The sequence below is a fragment of the Tachypleus tridentatus genome, chromosome 12 (genome assembly GCF_004210375.1).
Source record: "Tachypleus tridentatus isolate NWPU-2018 chromosome 12, ASM421037v1, whole genome shotgun sequence".
NCBI lineage: Eukaryota > Metazoa > Arthropoda > Merostomata > Xiphosura > Limulidae > Tachypleus > Tachypleus tridentatus.
In genome coordinates this window covers 15137376-15151159 of record NC_134836.1, presented here as the reverse complement: position 1 = coordinate 15151159, position 13784 = coordinate 15137376, and the positions used below count along the sequence as shown (strand labels likewise).

General features: G+C 30.0%; 1 protein-coding gene across 12 annotated transcripts in view; it reads left to right on the top strand.

Annotated features, from left to right (window-relative positions):
• LOC143234940 (FAD synthase-like) overlaps window positions 1-12591 on the top strand; it is a 98193-nt gene extending 85602 nt beyond the window's left edge. For 4 of the 12 annotated variants that reach the window (XR_013018868.1, XR_013018867.1, XR_013018862.1 and 1 more), the window contains exons 13-14: window positions 206-392; window positions 11059-12591. Coding sequence is in view for 3 of the 12 variants with exons in the window: in XM_076472636.1 (XP_076328751.1) it covers window positions 206-341 (136 nt within the window). In the remaining 9 variants the exon portion in view is untranslated. Of the gene's footprint in view, window positions 1-205; window positions 3059-6248; window positions 7521-11058 lie in introns of those variants that run through there. The other 8 variants (XM_076472636.1, XM_076472634.1, XR_013018866.1 and 5 more) reach the window with 7 other exon arrangements.
• The last annotated feature ends 1193 nt before the right edge of the window (window positions 12592-13784 follow it).

The following is a 13784-nucleotide window of genomic DNA, read 5'->3' as shown; positions in this document are numbered from 1 at the left end:
CACAGTCATATTGCTTCCTAGTTTTCACTCTTTCAGCTGACCAAAAATGTGCAGTTTTTTCACCAGACTGAATCTTATGTTCATTTTGTGAGCCACAGAGTAATAAATAGTGTGTACATGTAACTCTTTTTTGTGGTTTTTGATAAAGGTAATTTATGTACTTTAGAAGCTTAAAAAAATTAATTATTTTGAACATTTTCAACAGTTTTACATCACTTGGTAGTATGGACTGCTCTCGACCAAACCCTGCATTGCAGTATGTTGATGAAAAGGGCGTTGTTAAATATCACCCTGCTTATGTATTGACAGATTGTGGACAAGAAAGAACGAGTCGGCATTAATCATACAGTAACACATGCATTTAAGTATGGGAGGCTTCTTTATGTTAAATAGTGAGTCCACGTGATAACTTTTTAATGTGAAATAGTTTTAAAAGTAAGTGTAAAATACTGATGTATACGTATGTATTCAAATATTTCATTATTTCATACACATACAGTACTGTGCAAAAGTGTTAGGACAAAGTAAAAAGTCAAATTTCAGGCTACTTTCAAAGGAGAATGAAAGGTAAAACACAGGTGAAACATCAAAATTTTATTAATCTTCATATTTAGTACTACAGTAACTCAGTAGAAATGTTTTAGCTCAGCAAACAGTTAATATTTTGTGTGTCTCCATTTTCCTTTAATAACTGCAGACAGTCTTTCAGGCATTGCTACAACATACTTAATCAAAGTATTGTTTGGGAATTTACTCTAAATGGAAGAAACTTTTGATTTGTCAAATTTTTTATCAATCAACTTCGAGGTATGCTCAGTTGGGTTTAGATCAGGGCTCTGTAAGAGCCATTGCATCATTTAAATGACTCCAACAGGTTTTTTTTCTTAACTGTGTAATTTCTGCATAGGTTGGATGAATGTTTGGGGTCATTATCTTCTTGGTACTAGAATCCTTTACCAATAATTCACAAACCAGTGGTTATACTGTGATGGATCATTATCTGATGGTACTTATGCTAGTGTATTATTACATTTATTTTGCAAGTATCTCCTATCGTTTCACAAGAAAAATACCCCCAGGTTGCCACACTACCCCATGTTTCATGGTACATGTTTTACATTGGGGTATTTTTCACCTTTCTTCTGCTGCTCGTACAACCTGTGCTTTGATACTGTAGATTTGGACAATTTTTTTCATTTGGTACATGGTCATTTATCTCATGCTTGAGATCAGTAGCAATCTTTTTTTTGTCCTGAAGGCTGCATAAACAAAGATACTTAACATCTATATTATTGAATTAAGGTGTTCTGCCTATTTCTTTCCTATTTTCAAATTTATCTTTCTCAATCTCATGAACTAGGGTATACTTGACAGTGTTTGGGAAAAATTTCAAGTCTGCAGCAATTTGTTGGAGAGTTCAACTAGTGTCATGTAAAACTTTTATGTGAACTCTCCACTCTACCAACAATTCTCTACACCTTTTGAGTCATAGCATGACAACAAAACTTAATATATAGTGTTAAATACTGTTTTGTTCAAGATTTATTTGTGGAGTGGTATTAAACTGATTTTTTGTAGCATATACCAGTACCATATGCTAGCTTCTTTCTAAAACAAATCATGGAGTATCATGAAAGTTATTTCAGACCATAAATTTATGTATGTTCATTCAAGTGAAACCCTTATGACATGCCCTTGGTACAAGTATATGGACATTTTAAAAAATGATAAGTATTCTCACCCTGGTTCATTCAGTTGTCAACAGGGATTAGTGAAACATCACCATAGTGTTGAAATTTACTTTTGTAATGGCATGGAAGAATTAGCCCAATAACATGGAAAGAATAACAAAATATTTCTTGTCCTAACACTTTTGTACAGTGTTTTATGTGTGTGTGTGTGTTGTGTAAGAGTGTAAGAGAGAGAGAGACATAAAATGATAAGAAAGCACAAACTCTTTCTTGAAAGGATCATTTTTAATAGTTTATGAAGTTTTTACCAGTATTTTTAACTGAAAGTTTATGTATCAAGTATTTGTGATAATAAATTATAAAATTTTAAGCATAGTCAGGCTAAATAGTAAATGTTCACTTTGTGACTTAAGATGAGTATACTCTGTATGGTATAATTAATTTTTGATACAAGCTTCATTGTCTTGTTAATGTACAGCACTACAAAAACCAAAGAAAATTTTTAACTTCAAATGATTATTCTTTTTTTGCTGTCAGATAAAATAATTGTTATATTGAGTCGGTTTTGTTGTGTTTTATTTCATTTAAAACCAACTTGTGTTTTTTTATCTTAGTTACAGAACAATTTTAATTGCTCAGAAGAAATCTCAAGTTAAAAAAAGATTAAGGAATTTTATTAAGTTTCAAATGATGAAAATTGTTTGGCATTGTATTAAAAATATTAAAAGCTGTATGGATATTCTATTTGAAAGGCTAGTTGAACATATAATTTAAAAAAATAATTTCTCATTGGATTATCCTTTTACTAGTAGTTTTTTGATTGAACAAACCATTTTTACTGTTTCTTATAAAGTGTAAGGATATCAATATGATAGGTTACTATATGAATGTTAAAAAATAATATTGTCAGGTTTTTTCCATCTATTAGTTAAATATTCACCATGCTTAGCAAACTATAGTAGATTTAAATTGATTCCATTCTAGAATAAACAAATGACATAAGAAATTGACTAACTATGGTCCAAGTACACAGGTATTATATATTCAATGTTTAGGTGATAAACTAGAATTATAAGTACATTTTAAAAGTTCATTTCAGACTACTAAGTTTAGAAAGGACTTTTATTTGAAATTGTATATTTCTACCAAATATAAAGAAAATGTAGTTACATGCAAATTTTCTAAGCTAATTTATTTTTTATTTTGGTAAAATTAATGTGATTTCTATACTTGGCAGTGCACTGCATATTGTTCTAGTAGTAATCACTTAACTGATAAATCTTAAATTAACTTCATTGAATTTTGTTTTCCACTTCAATATTTATGATCTTTTAAGCTAATAAATAATTAAAGTGTGCCAGAGAAGTTAATTTTAATTGTGAGTTTTCTTAATAGATGTTATGTCAGCACAAATATTAACAATTTTTGCTCCTTTTTTTTTAAAATAAAGAATACAAAAAAATCATAGATTAGCCGTCAGTAATCAAAATCTATTGCATAATCACTGTACTTAGATAATAGTCTTTTGAAATCAGTCCTCAATATCATCATCCGGCATTGGAGAAGGAAAGTTTGTATGTGTAACCCCTGAACATTCACCACAAGCTGTGGAACATTGCAATTTATGTTTCTTACATGTACATTTAACAGATCTGGATTCAGATTGGCAGTTTCACATGGTTGAGACAAAAGATCTGGACCTGATAATAGACTCAAAGGCTATAATACTTTGTAGCTGAAGCAGTTAATCATAACAAAAGTCATCAAGTCCTTGTTCTTGTTTCTCACTGTACAATTCTACAAGTGTCTTTTCAACCAAAGATATGATATATGTTTTGCTTGTGTATTTTTATGGTAAAGGTTGCAGCATATTTCTCTAAGGTACTATTTGTATGGATCTTTTTCAATGATAATCATTTCTCAAGACCAAATACTTGTAAAATTGTATCACAACTCAAGATAACATAAACAAACAGTATATTTGTTGCAAATATCTTTTTCAAGTTTAGTTTTTACTGCATTTATATTCCAAACTTTGCTTTTCTGGATCACATTATGCTTTGGCTTAGGTCAAAAGAAAACCTCAAGTTAATTTGGAACTGTGGTAAATAAGAAGCACCAACAGATCTGTATCTTACCCAGCTATAATTGTAGCTTTTAATTCTGCAATCTTTACTGCTGTTTTTACTTGTAATAGATCTGCATTTCTTTAGAAGCTCTTGTTTAGCAAGTTATTAAAGTTCTACTTAATTCATTCATTGTTAAGGGATTCTTCTTTTTTGATTCTCAGGACCATGTCAGCTGTAAAATTGACAGTTGCTTCCACTTTTCCACTTCTTGCAGTTGTGGGTTTACATTCTTTGTAGATGGGCCATCAAGATCCATCAAACACGTCTTACATAGTTGATGTACAAACTGACAGGACATTGTAAGTAAGGCCTTTGGGCCAAGAAAGATGTTGCAGAAGGGATATACCATCTAAAACATATCCTGCATCTTTTGGTGGTCCATTAGTATACTCCAAGATAAATCTTCCTGTAGCTTTTACAAGTGCAGGTTTGTTTTCTTGTTTGAGTAAAGTTGTTGAGTCACAGAGGGTGGCTGCATGACTCGTGTTTTGATATGGATTTTAGATTAACCTCTCACGACTGTAAGCAATCTTTCAAACAACCAAAGTTGTTTCATCCTCAAATTTTACAGCCTGTTTATCTGCTAAAGTTGTTGCTTGTCCTTTTTGCTTGATAACATAGTCAATAGCATTTATTTGTGTCATTTTATATAAAATTAACATTTCAACTTTTTCGTCATCAACATTTATCACTTTATCAACAACAACTCCACTAGAAATACTATGAAAGCTTTCTTTAACAGCAAATTGATTTCTGCTGTGGAAAAAAATAAGCAATATTTATGTATCATTTTTATCTCACTTTTTCCAGGTTTTTGCCATATCTTTGTGTTTTTCACTGGTTTAAAATATTGTTTCTGTGAAATTCTGTATAATTTGCTTAACTTCTGCACAAACAGGTGTTGACAATAGCTATACTAATTGCTATGTTTCTCTCATTTCTTGACCTTTGTAAAGCCACCTGTAGTTTTAACACTTATAATTGAAAGCATATTCAGTTATAGGGTCAGATGAAAGGCGACACCATAAATGATTGCTTCTTCTGCCAACATGAAACCCTTGTGTAAAATTACTGTACAATTTCAATAATTCTAATACAAGTTTTTCCTATCAGTTAGATATAAATCCTTGCTGGCTTTTATGGGCAAAGGTAGCAAAGTATGATAACATATTTGACATTCAACTCAACTCAAGTGAAGTTTACAGTTTTTTCTGGTTTTATAAAAATTCAAAGTATTTCAATGTACTGGATACATAGCTTTGCTGCTGCACTCTTTAAATCTACTTTTGTATGGTCTAATTTTTGTTGAATCTTATGCAGCACTACAAATGAATAAACTTCTTGTGTTAGTCTGCCATCCATGAGTTTATCATAAATAATATCATGTCAGGATCTGTTACCCTTAATAGTAAGTAAATATTCGCACTTTTTACTCCCTCTGTGTCAGCATCAGTATATCTGTCTTGATTTTCGTCATCTTATTTTGTTCCATGGACACCAAGTTTTGCGTCCTCCACATTACCAATTCTTCGTGGATCTGGTTTATCAGTGTTTGGTAATGGTACCCTGAATATTTCATTTACAGGTAATGCATAGAGATCTAAGTCTGTAAGAAGGTATGACCAAATAGCTATAGCTTTGCCTCTAGATATATGACTGGTCACTGAATTGACATAAGTATCTTCCAGTAAATAATGCAAACCAGAGCCTTACATTAGTGCCTATTAATAGTTTATTAAGCTAATTTATGTTAATAATGTCATCTGCAATCTTTATGCGCCATACATCCAGTAATTGCAAGCACCTCATGTTCACAGGTCTTTCTTGCCTTATTTACAGTGTTAGTCTTTTTCAGTCAGTAATACTGTGTTTAATCTATTACACAGAGATTCCTTGCATCTAATGCAAATGTTTATTTTAACCCTTCTGAAAAAGAAATAAGGCCTTATTATGAGTCAAATACTAAGCAAATATTTTATAGTAATGAAACTCAAAGTACACAACTGTTACACAAAAATTCTTGTAAAGGAGTATAAAAACCACAAATGATTAAAAAGAATTATTTTCAATGACATAGTATTTGATGGGGTAGCTTTTAAAGACATTTTATAACAAATTGGAGCATAAAGATTTATTGTTATAATTAAATAGTTAATTAATTGCAACTAACGAATGGTGTTTCCCACTGTAGAACTTTTTGGGATTTTTTTATATGTTTTTCTAGGAACATTTCTGAAATTACTTAATTTCTGTATCAATTAGTGTTGGATCAAACCACAAATTAACTGGGCAATTAATTAAACAATAACTGTCATTATTATGTATAAAATACCAGTAATATCTTTAACAAAAAACATTAGTCTTGTAAATGCTAGATTAAGGTTCCATATGACTAACCAAATTGATTATTGTGCATTTATAATTGTAGATGTGTGTCACAGTACACTTTTATTTGCTTCTTCACTTTCACTTCCCAGGTATGTGGTGCTTTTTTTGTACATTAGTGTTTTTGCATTGATAGACATGTATATTTTCTTCTTTTAGTCCTTTATATGTTGTCTCTTAGATAAGTTAATTCTGTTTATTGTAATATCAAATTACAAAGTATTGCTTTCACCCAAAATGTTTTGTTTGACAAAAAGAATTGTATATCCAAATTATAGGTCGCAATAAACTCAGCCATTTGTATTTGTCTGACCATATGTGGTTATAATAGTCTTTAATTTTCTTTTGCTTGAGATTCTGTTTTTCTTTTCTCTTAATGAATAGGCATTCTTCTACAGTTTCATTAACTCTGCTCTTCAGGGATACATGATTTCAATTATGAAACAATTTATTGGATGTTTTAGTTCAGATTTTTATTCTTTTATTAACTTGTTAAACTGGTTTATTTGAGATTTGTCATTTTTTTAATCCATTTTCAGTGTTTTGCATTGATTCCACTTGTGTATATAATGCTTATTCCAGACATCTGGGTTATGACATTTTTTCTATCTGTGCTTACCTCTTTTTTGAATTTGGAAATCCGTATTGCATATATCTTTAAATATCTAGTAAGCTAGATTCATACAAGTATCAGTAATGTTTCACCTGTTATTGGTGAAAAATCTGTTCTTATCACATGATATTGTACTGATCATTGTTAGAAGTGGGCCAGGGATTTTTTTGAAAATTGTTGTTCAAATTATTTTTCTATGTAGATTGAGAACAACAATACAGCTTGCAATGGTGATAGTTTCTGAATGCATTATAATGGTTATATGAACTGTTTTTACTGTGAGACAGACATAGTTGTGGATGAGTTATATTAAACTGATTCACATAAAGATTTGTTGACTTTTAAGGATATCAGATACAAAATAGTTTTTGTGATGAATTTCTACATGCAAATGAAAATAAAGCAAGCAAATGAATAAATTAATATTGGAAGGCAAAGGCAAAACTAATGGAAAATTGTTTTCATTCTTTTTATTCCATCATACAGTATGAATCACTTTGTTTAATGTGAAAGAACTGTAATGTGTTTTCACAATTTTGTATGCAAGTTATTTCTCAGAACAAAATGAAATATTCAATTTTTTTAAAGGATAAGTTGTGTAAAACTGTTTAAATATAACTAAGCAACAAGAGGTGTATATTTCGCTAGAATTTTGATCTTACATTTTTTTCTTGATGCTAGAAATAAATGAGCTTATCAGATTGCTGTGTTTACTTTATTAGACACTAAACATTTCCCTTCAGTGCTTCTTCAGGAATACTCCAGTAAAACACAACCACAACTGATAGTATAAAGCTTCAAATGGTTTAAGTAATAAATTCTAATCAAATCTGTAGTTTTTGAAGATCCATTAGTATATTCCAAGATCAATTTTCCTGTAGCTTTTGCTAGTGCATGTATGTTTTCTTCTCTGAGCAAAGTTGTTGAGTCACCAGAGGGCAGGTAGGTGGTTGCATGACTCATGTTTTAATAGTCGTTTTAGATCAGGAGTTCCCAACCTTTTGGCACTCGCGACTTGAAAATGTAATTGATGAAATAAAATTAATGTTATCCCAAACTACTTCTAACAAGGCTATGCGACTCCCCTGCCAAGGCTTTGTGACCCCTCTGCCAAGGCTTCGCGACCCCAGGGGGTCGCGACCTACAGGTTGGGAACCCCTGTTTTAGATGAACCTCTAGCAACTGTAAGCAACCTTACATAAATTAAGTGATAAGCATTTTCTTATTTCAAAGATATTATAATGCAAAAGTAAACTTGTTTACATTGAAACTGATACTCTTTCTATGTATTATAGATACAAGACTGTCTTGTAATGATAATATTGTGCATAATAGGTTCAATTATTATGTCTGTAATTACCTTCCATAGATAATTTGGTGTTATAAGTCATTTATTTTTCGTATTTATGTCTTCAATACACCCATATGCACTACAGAAATTAAGTGATGTTTCATCTTGTCTCAAAGATATTATAATGTAAAAGAAAACATGTTGACGTTGAAACTGATACTCTTTCTATGTACTATAGACACAAACAGAAACTTATTTGTAGTGACAGTTTCAAAAAGAGAATAAATTTAAAATATATATTAATGTGTGCATATTCTGCACAAAAATTCAATATATTTTAGCTTTCCATTTTACATGGTATTTATGGTAAGAGTAATTAAAATGTATAAATGCTTTCCTGGTTTATCTTTTATTTGGCTGTAAAGCATTATGTTCTGTTTGGTACATTTTGAGTAGTTTTATGAAACATGTGAAAAATTATATTATCATTAAAATATTTATTTTTCAATGTCAATATTCCTAGAACATGTGCAGTAGGTTGTATTCAGTATGAGATATTAAATAGATCATCTTTTTGGGAATTTCCTGATAAGCTTAACAATACTTCATGGATAACAAATTAAAATTTGGACTTGAAAGTGATCATTTTACTTATAAAATATATAATATTTAACAACGACTAATATTTAGACAGGTTTGAATTGTGTAATTCTGTAATAAACAATCAAGTAAGTATTTAGTAATATACCTGATGTTTAGCAGTATTCATTACTGAATTAACATTTTTATTCAGATATATGATGTTAGCTTGCTTCCTTGATCATAAGATAATTAATGTTATGTACTTTTCTTGTGATGATTTTATTTTGTTCTTGTTTATCTGGAAAGGTTATTTCTGTTGTCCTTTCCATTTAAATTTTGCTAAATACAAGGAAGAGGTTTTGATTTTGATTTTTTTGTCACAGAGTCAGACATATGTCTTCTCTCTTCTGAATAAAGTTTTTCTTGTCTATAAGGTATCTGGCACGAATAAAAAATAAACAATCTTTCTTGTTACATAACTAAACTTAGTAATGAAGTTAACCTGTTCAGAAATACACCAGTTTCTTCAATTATGTTTCAAAGAAATTTAAAAAATAACTATTATTAATAATACTCATGTCTCTGCAGAGACATAACTGTTTTTATCTTCTTTCTTTCTTTCTTGTTCTAAACACTTTTTGGTTAACTGTCATTCCTTAATTTATTGGTCGATTGACTTTAAACTTATTAAGGTTATATATCAGTCCAATATGTCAAGTTACCTCCCTTTTTTTTCTTTTTTTAAAGATTTTATTGAGTTGAATGTCAAACAACTTGTGTACTCATATTTACAGCAATCAAGATGAAAAGTAGCATCAATTTAAGTTTTCGTGCAACCAACACAGTGACTTACAAAAATTTGGCTTTAGCCATTTTGATTTTTTTTCAGAGGAGGGTTACAACTCACTAAAAAAACATAATTTTTGAGGTTTTTGTCAGTTGGCAATATGTTGACTGATATACATGGGATTTGGTACAGTGATATTTTTTTCGTAGAGATCCCATGTATATAATTAAGGATATATATACATAAAAAATGTAGGATATGCACATTTTTGGTCATTTTAGAGGGGTCAAAAGGTAACAGCCAGCAAAAATTTATAGGTATTGCTATTTCTTGACCAATTTTTGTGTTATTTAGTACAAAGGTACTTTTTGGAAGTCCTATACAAAGATACAGCAGTTTTGATTTTTTTTCTCTTTTGCTCAATTTTTAAGTGAGGAAAGAGCAATGTGGGGTTTTCATTAACTTTTCATATCTGTGTTAATCAAATTACATTATATTTGGCACAAAGATACCTTCTTGATGGTCACAAGCAGAGATATAGACAATTTTTAATTTTCTCAGTTTTCCACAATATCTCTGGTGTCAAATTTGGCCTTGTTGGAATTTCTTGGTAAAGCCATGTTGCATGAACTTACAAATGTTGACCTCTCTAATATAATTTATCAGTTGTAAAAAATATGCAATACCTTAGTATTTATTGTCTGTAAATAAATACAGAACTTATTCATGTATACCATGTGTAAATCTTCCTAAATATGAAAAAGACCAATTGGAATGTATTTTTTTATCAAAAACCTAAAAATAGTGAAACTTTGTAGAAAGGAAGGCAACTACCTGTTGTGGAGATACAAGTGTAGAGGACGACTGTATATGTAAAAACAGCTGGTATGGGTTGAGAAAATTTTTATGTAGAGGAGCGAACAACGTTTCGACCTTCTTCGGTCATCGTCAGGTCCACAAAATGACCGAAGAAGGTCAAAATGTTGCTCATTCCTCTACATAAAAATTTTCTTAACCCATACCAGCTGTTTTTACATATATATTTTTCTCTACAAGTGGGTTTTCTTGTCATCACGGATGTAGAGGGCGACATTTCAAAAATATTCTGTCTTGAAGACGAAATGCAGAAGACTTTCGAAACATTGTCCTCTACACTTGTCTTTCCACAACAGGCAGTTGCCGTCCATTCTATAAACTTTCATCATGAACACTCTGCCTAAACAGTCTATCAAAGAAAACCTAAAAATGTTTTATTTGCAGTGAAGTCTCAATTCAGTGATCATGGTACCAGCTGTTTACAAATATTAATTCAACTCTGTAAGTAATTATGCATAAAGTCTTGAAGTGATAAAAGGATAACAAATAAAAGACTTATAGATTCACTAGTGGATAATTAAAAAATGCTGTTAGCCAAAATGCAGTTTGAGAATATCAAGCACATATAGCACAAAATCATGATCATTTGATTTTTATGCTTGTGTTTAATTTATAGCATGCATTTTAATTTTACTGGTTTTTTTATATTAAAATGTTGATTGTATTTTATTAATAAAATCACATGAATGCATTTTGTTTTTCAGAAAAACAAACTACTGATCTAAAACCTCTGGTATATATTCCATCTGTATTCCAACATGTTAGAAATGTAAGCACAGAAGTTTGACAAAAAAAAATGTCTTGGGCACTATTGCAGTTCAATTAAAAACAATCATGTATGAAATACTAGCTGATATAAGCACAGAATTCAGAAGTTAGACATCAGAAGAGTATTGGGTACTATCATAATCCAATCAAAAGAATCATGTGTTCTAACTGCAGGAAAGACAATTTTAGGCTATATCAAGTTCAGTAGAACATAACCAAGCAAAAACTGATCTATCACCTGAAATATTCTACACTGCCAATATCTATTGAAAAATAAAATATTGTAAAAACATTACAATGATTTGGCAGTGATTTTCCTGTGTCTACACCAACAATGAAAAAATTACTTAAGTCTACTGGAAAGAGAAATTGCTAGACAAAGAAATTGAAGATCTTCATCATGAAATGCAGCTATTTATGGAAGTAAATAAACCATGTAGAGACAATAATATCACATTTAGATTTTATTTCAAGCTCAGTAGAAAATAGTCATACGATATCCAAGTTTTACAATGTCGTATCATGGAATGTTTTCCATGTTGTGTTCATTGTTTTATCATCTCTTACGAACAAAATTTCTGTGTCACAAAAGAATTGACTATGTGATTAATTTTTCATCACATTGTGTAAAATAAGGCTTATTTACTATTTGGATTTACTGCAAATAACTTTTCTACACCAGTTTCAGTGTAACAGTATACATTTATATATGGATAGATCTTATAACAAGTCATAATTTTGGCTAGACTATGAAACAGGCTGGTAGTTTTAGGAATTTTTAAAACCAGTTTTTTTTAGATTGATATGCATTATCTATCATTTTGAGATATTTTTCATTGTACAAAATATCATAATGCTAAAGCAAAATGTTATTTTAACTATGATACGTACAGCAGTGTGAAAATTTTAATTGGAAGCATTCCTATTGGCTGACATTTTGAGGTTGTTGTATGTCTGATATGGAATTAGCTCAGTTGTTTAGTTATTGATTTTACAACATGTAAGATATTCTACAAGGTTTACTATATCAATGTTCATTACAGGGGAAAGCAGTTGTAAACAGTGAATGAATAAACTTTAAACAGTATCACATTCATATTGTGAGGATTATTGGATTTATGAAGAAACTGGTGTAATTTTGCTATGAGCATTACCTTTTTATGTAACTGATGAATTAATCTTACAACACGATTGCTAGAATTGATAAATTTGTCAATTTCTGACATGATAAAGGTGAAACTTTGTATTCTAAAACTAACATCCTGAAATATTGAAAATGTTTAAAACTTTCTGGAGCAACTTTGACATGTCAATTAAGTGCATACCAACACATTAAGTTTCAAATTTTAATTATTTTATCTGATTTGAATAGTTTTCTTACTCAAAATGTTTTAGAATTGATAATATATGTGATTTTATAATCTTACATAGTGTAATTCACCCAAAATAAAAAAACAATGTGGTATCTATAGGGTCTTGAGTTCATTTTGCTTCACCATATAGTAATCTAAATTAACTTACAATATGAATGTTATGAAATTTCAACAAATTCATTATTCAGCATTATATAGTGGACAAACTGTATAAACTTACATTTCTGCACAGCTCTGACAATTTGCTTGTAAACAATACACACAGATTGTTTTAGAATTTTTCTGCCCTTCCCAAGATATAAGTTTATATTTGCCAAGAAACTAGCACTCCTTTAAAATGTAATTTATTAATTATTTTTTTCTCTTTCTCTGAATTTTATTAGTAAAGCCTCTCAATAGGTAAATTGAACAACTACTAATGAAACTTAGCTTTCAAAATAGCTAAATACAAAATGTAAACACTGTTGGATAGACCAGTTTATAAGTTATTCACATCACTGTAAAGTGAATAAGTAATGTGGAAAATAATATTTGGTTTTATGTGAAACTGACAAGATTAATCTCACACAGAGAAGAACAAAATAAATTAGTGGAAATTTTAAATGGCTTGAGAACAAACCACAGATCTGGAAACTTTTCTACATTTTCTTTAGACATTATTTTCATTTTTTGAAAGTGTTTTGTTTGTTTTTTTATCTGAAAGCTCTGGAAATATTTTCAATTATAAGCCATCAGATAAGCCTTATTAGGTGCAGAAGGTGATGGCAAAATATTTCATTGACTGATTTATTGAATATTATTGTTTAGTTTATCCTTTTTAAGTAATACAAATAAAAGAACTTAAAATTGATTAAAAATAATGTATATTTATTAGATACTGATTATGACTAAGAATATTGTTATTTAGTCTGACCTATTGAACTGTTATGTTCTATCTCACCATTAAATCTTTATCAGTTTTTTTTGGTTTTTTTTTACAAGTTTAACTATAAGTGGTGGCTAATGTAATTGATAAAATAAATATATTAATGAACATAATTCAAGTTGAAATTGATCAGAACTTGTTAATTGTTCTGAAGAACAGCACACACAGTGTACATGTTGTTAGTAATGTATGTATTTGTACAGACCAAACTAAAGCATTTCTACTTCTTGATCAACACAAGATGGTGATCTCAGTTGTGAATAAATAGTTGGAGATTATTTTCTTTATACATAAAGATATTGCCATTGGTTGAAGCTGGGGTTTCCTACTGCATTGCAATCACCAGGGGACCTTTCTGGTGTTC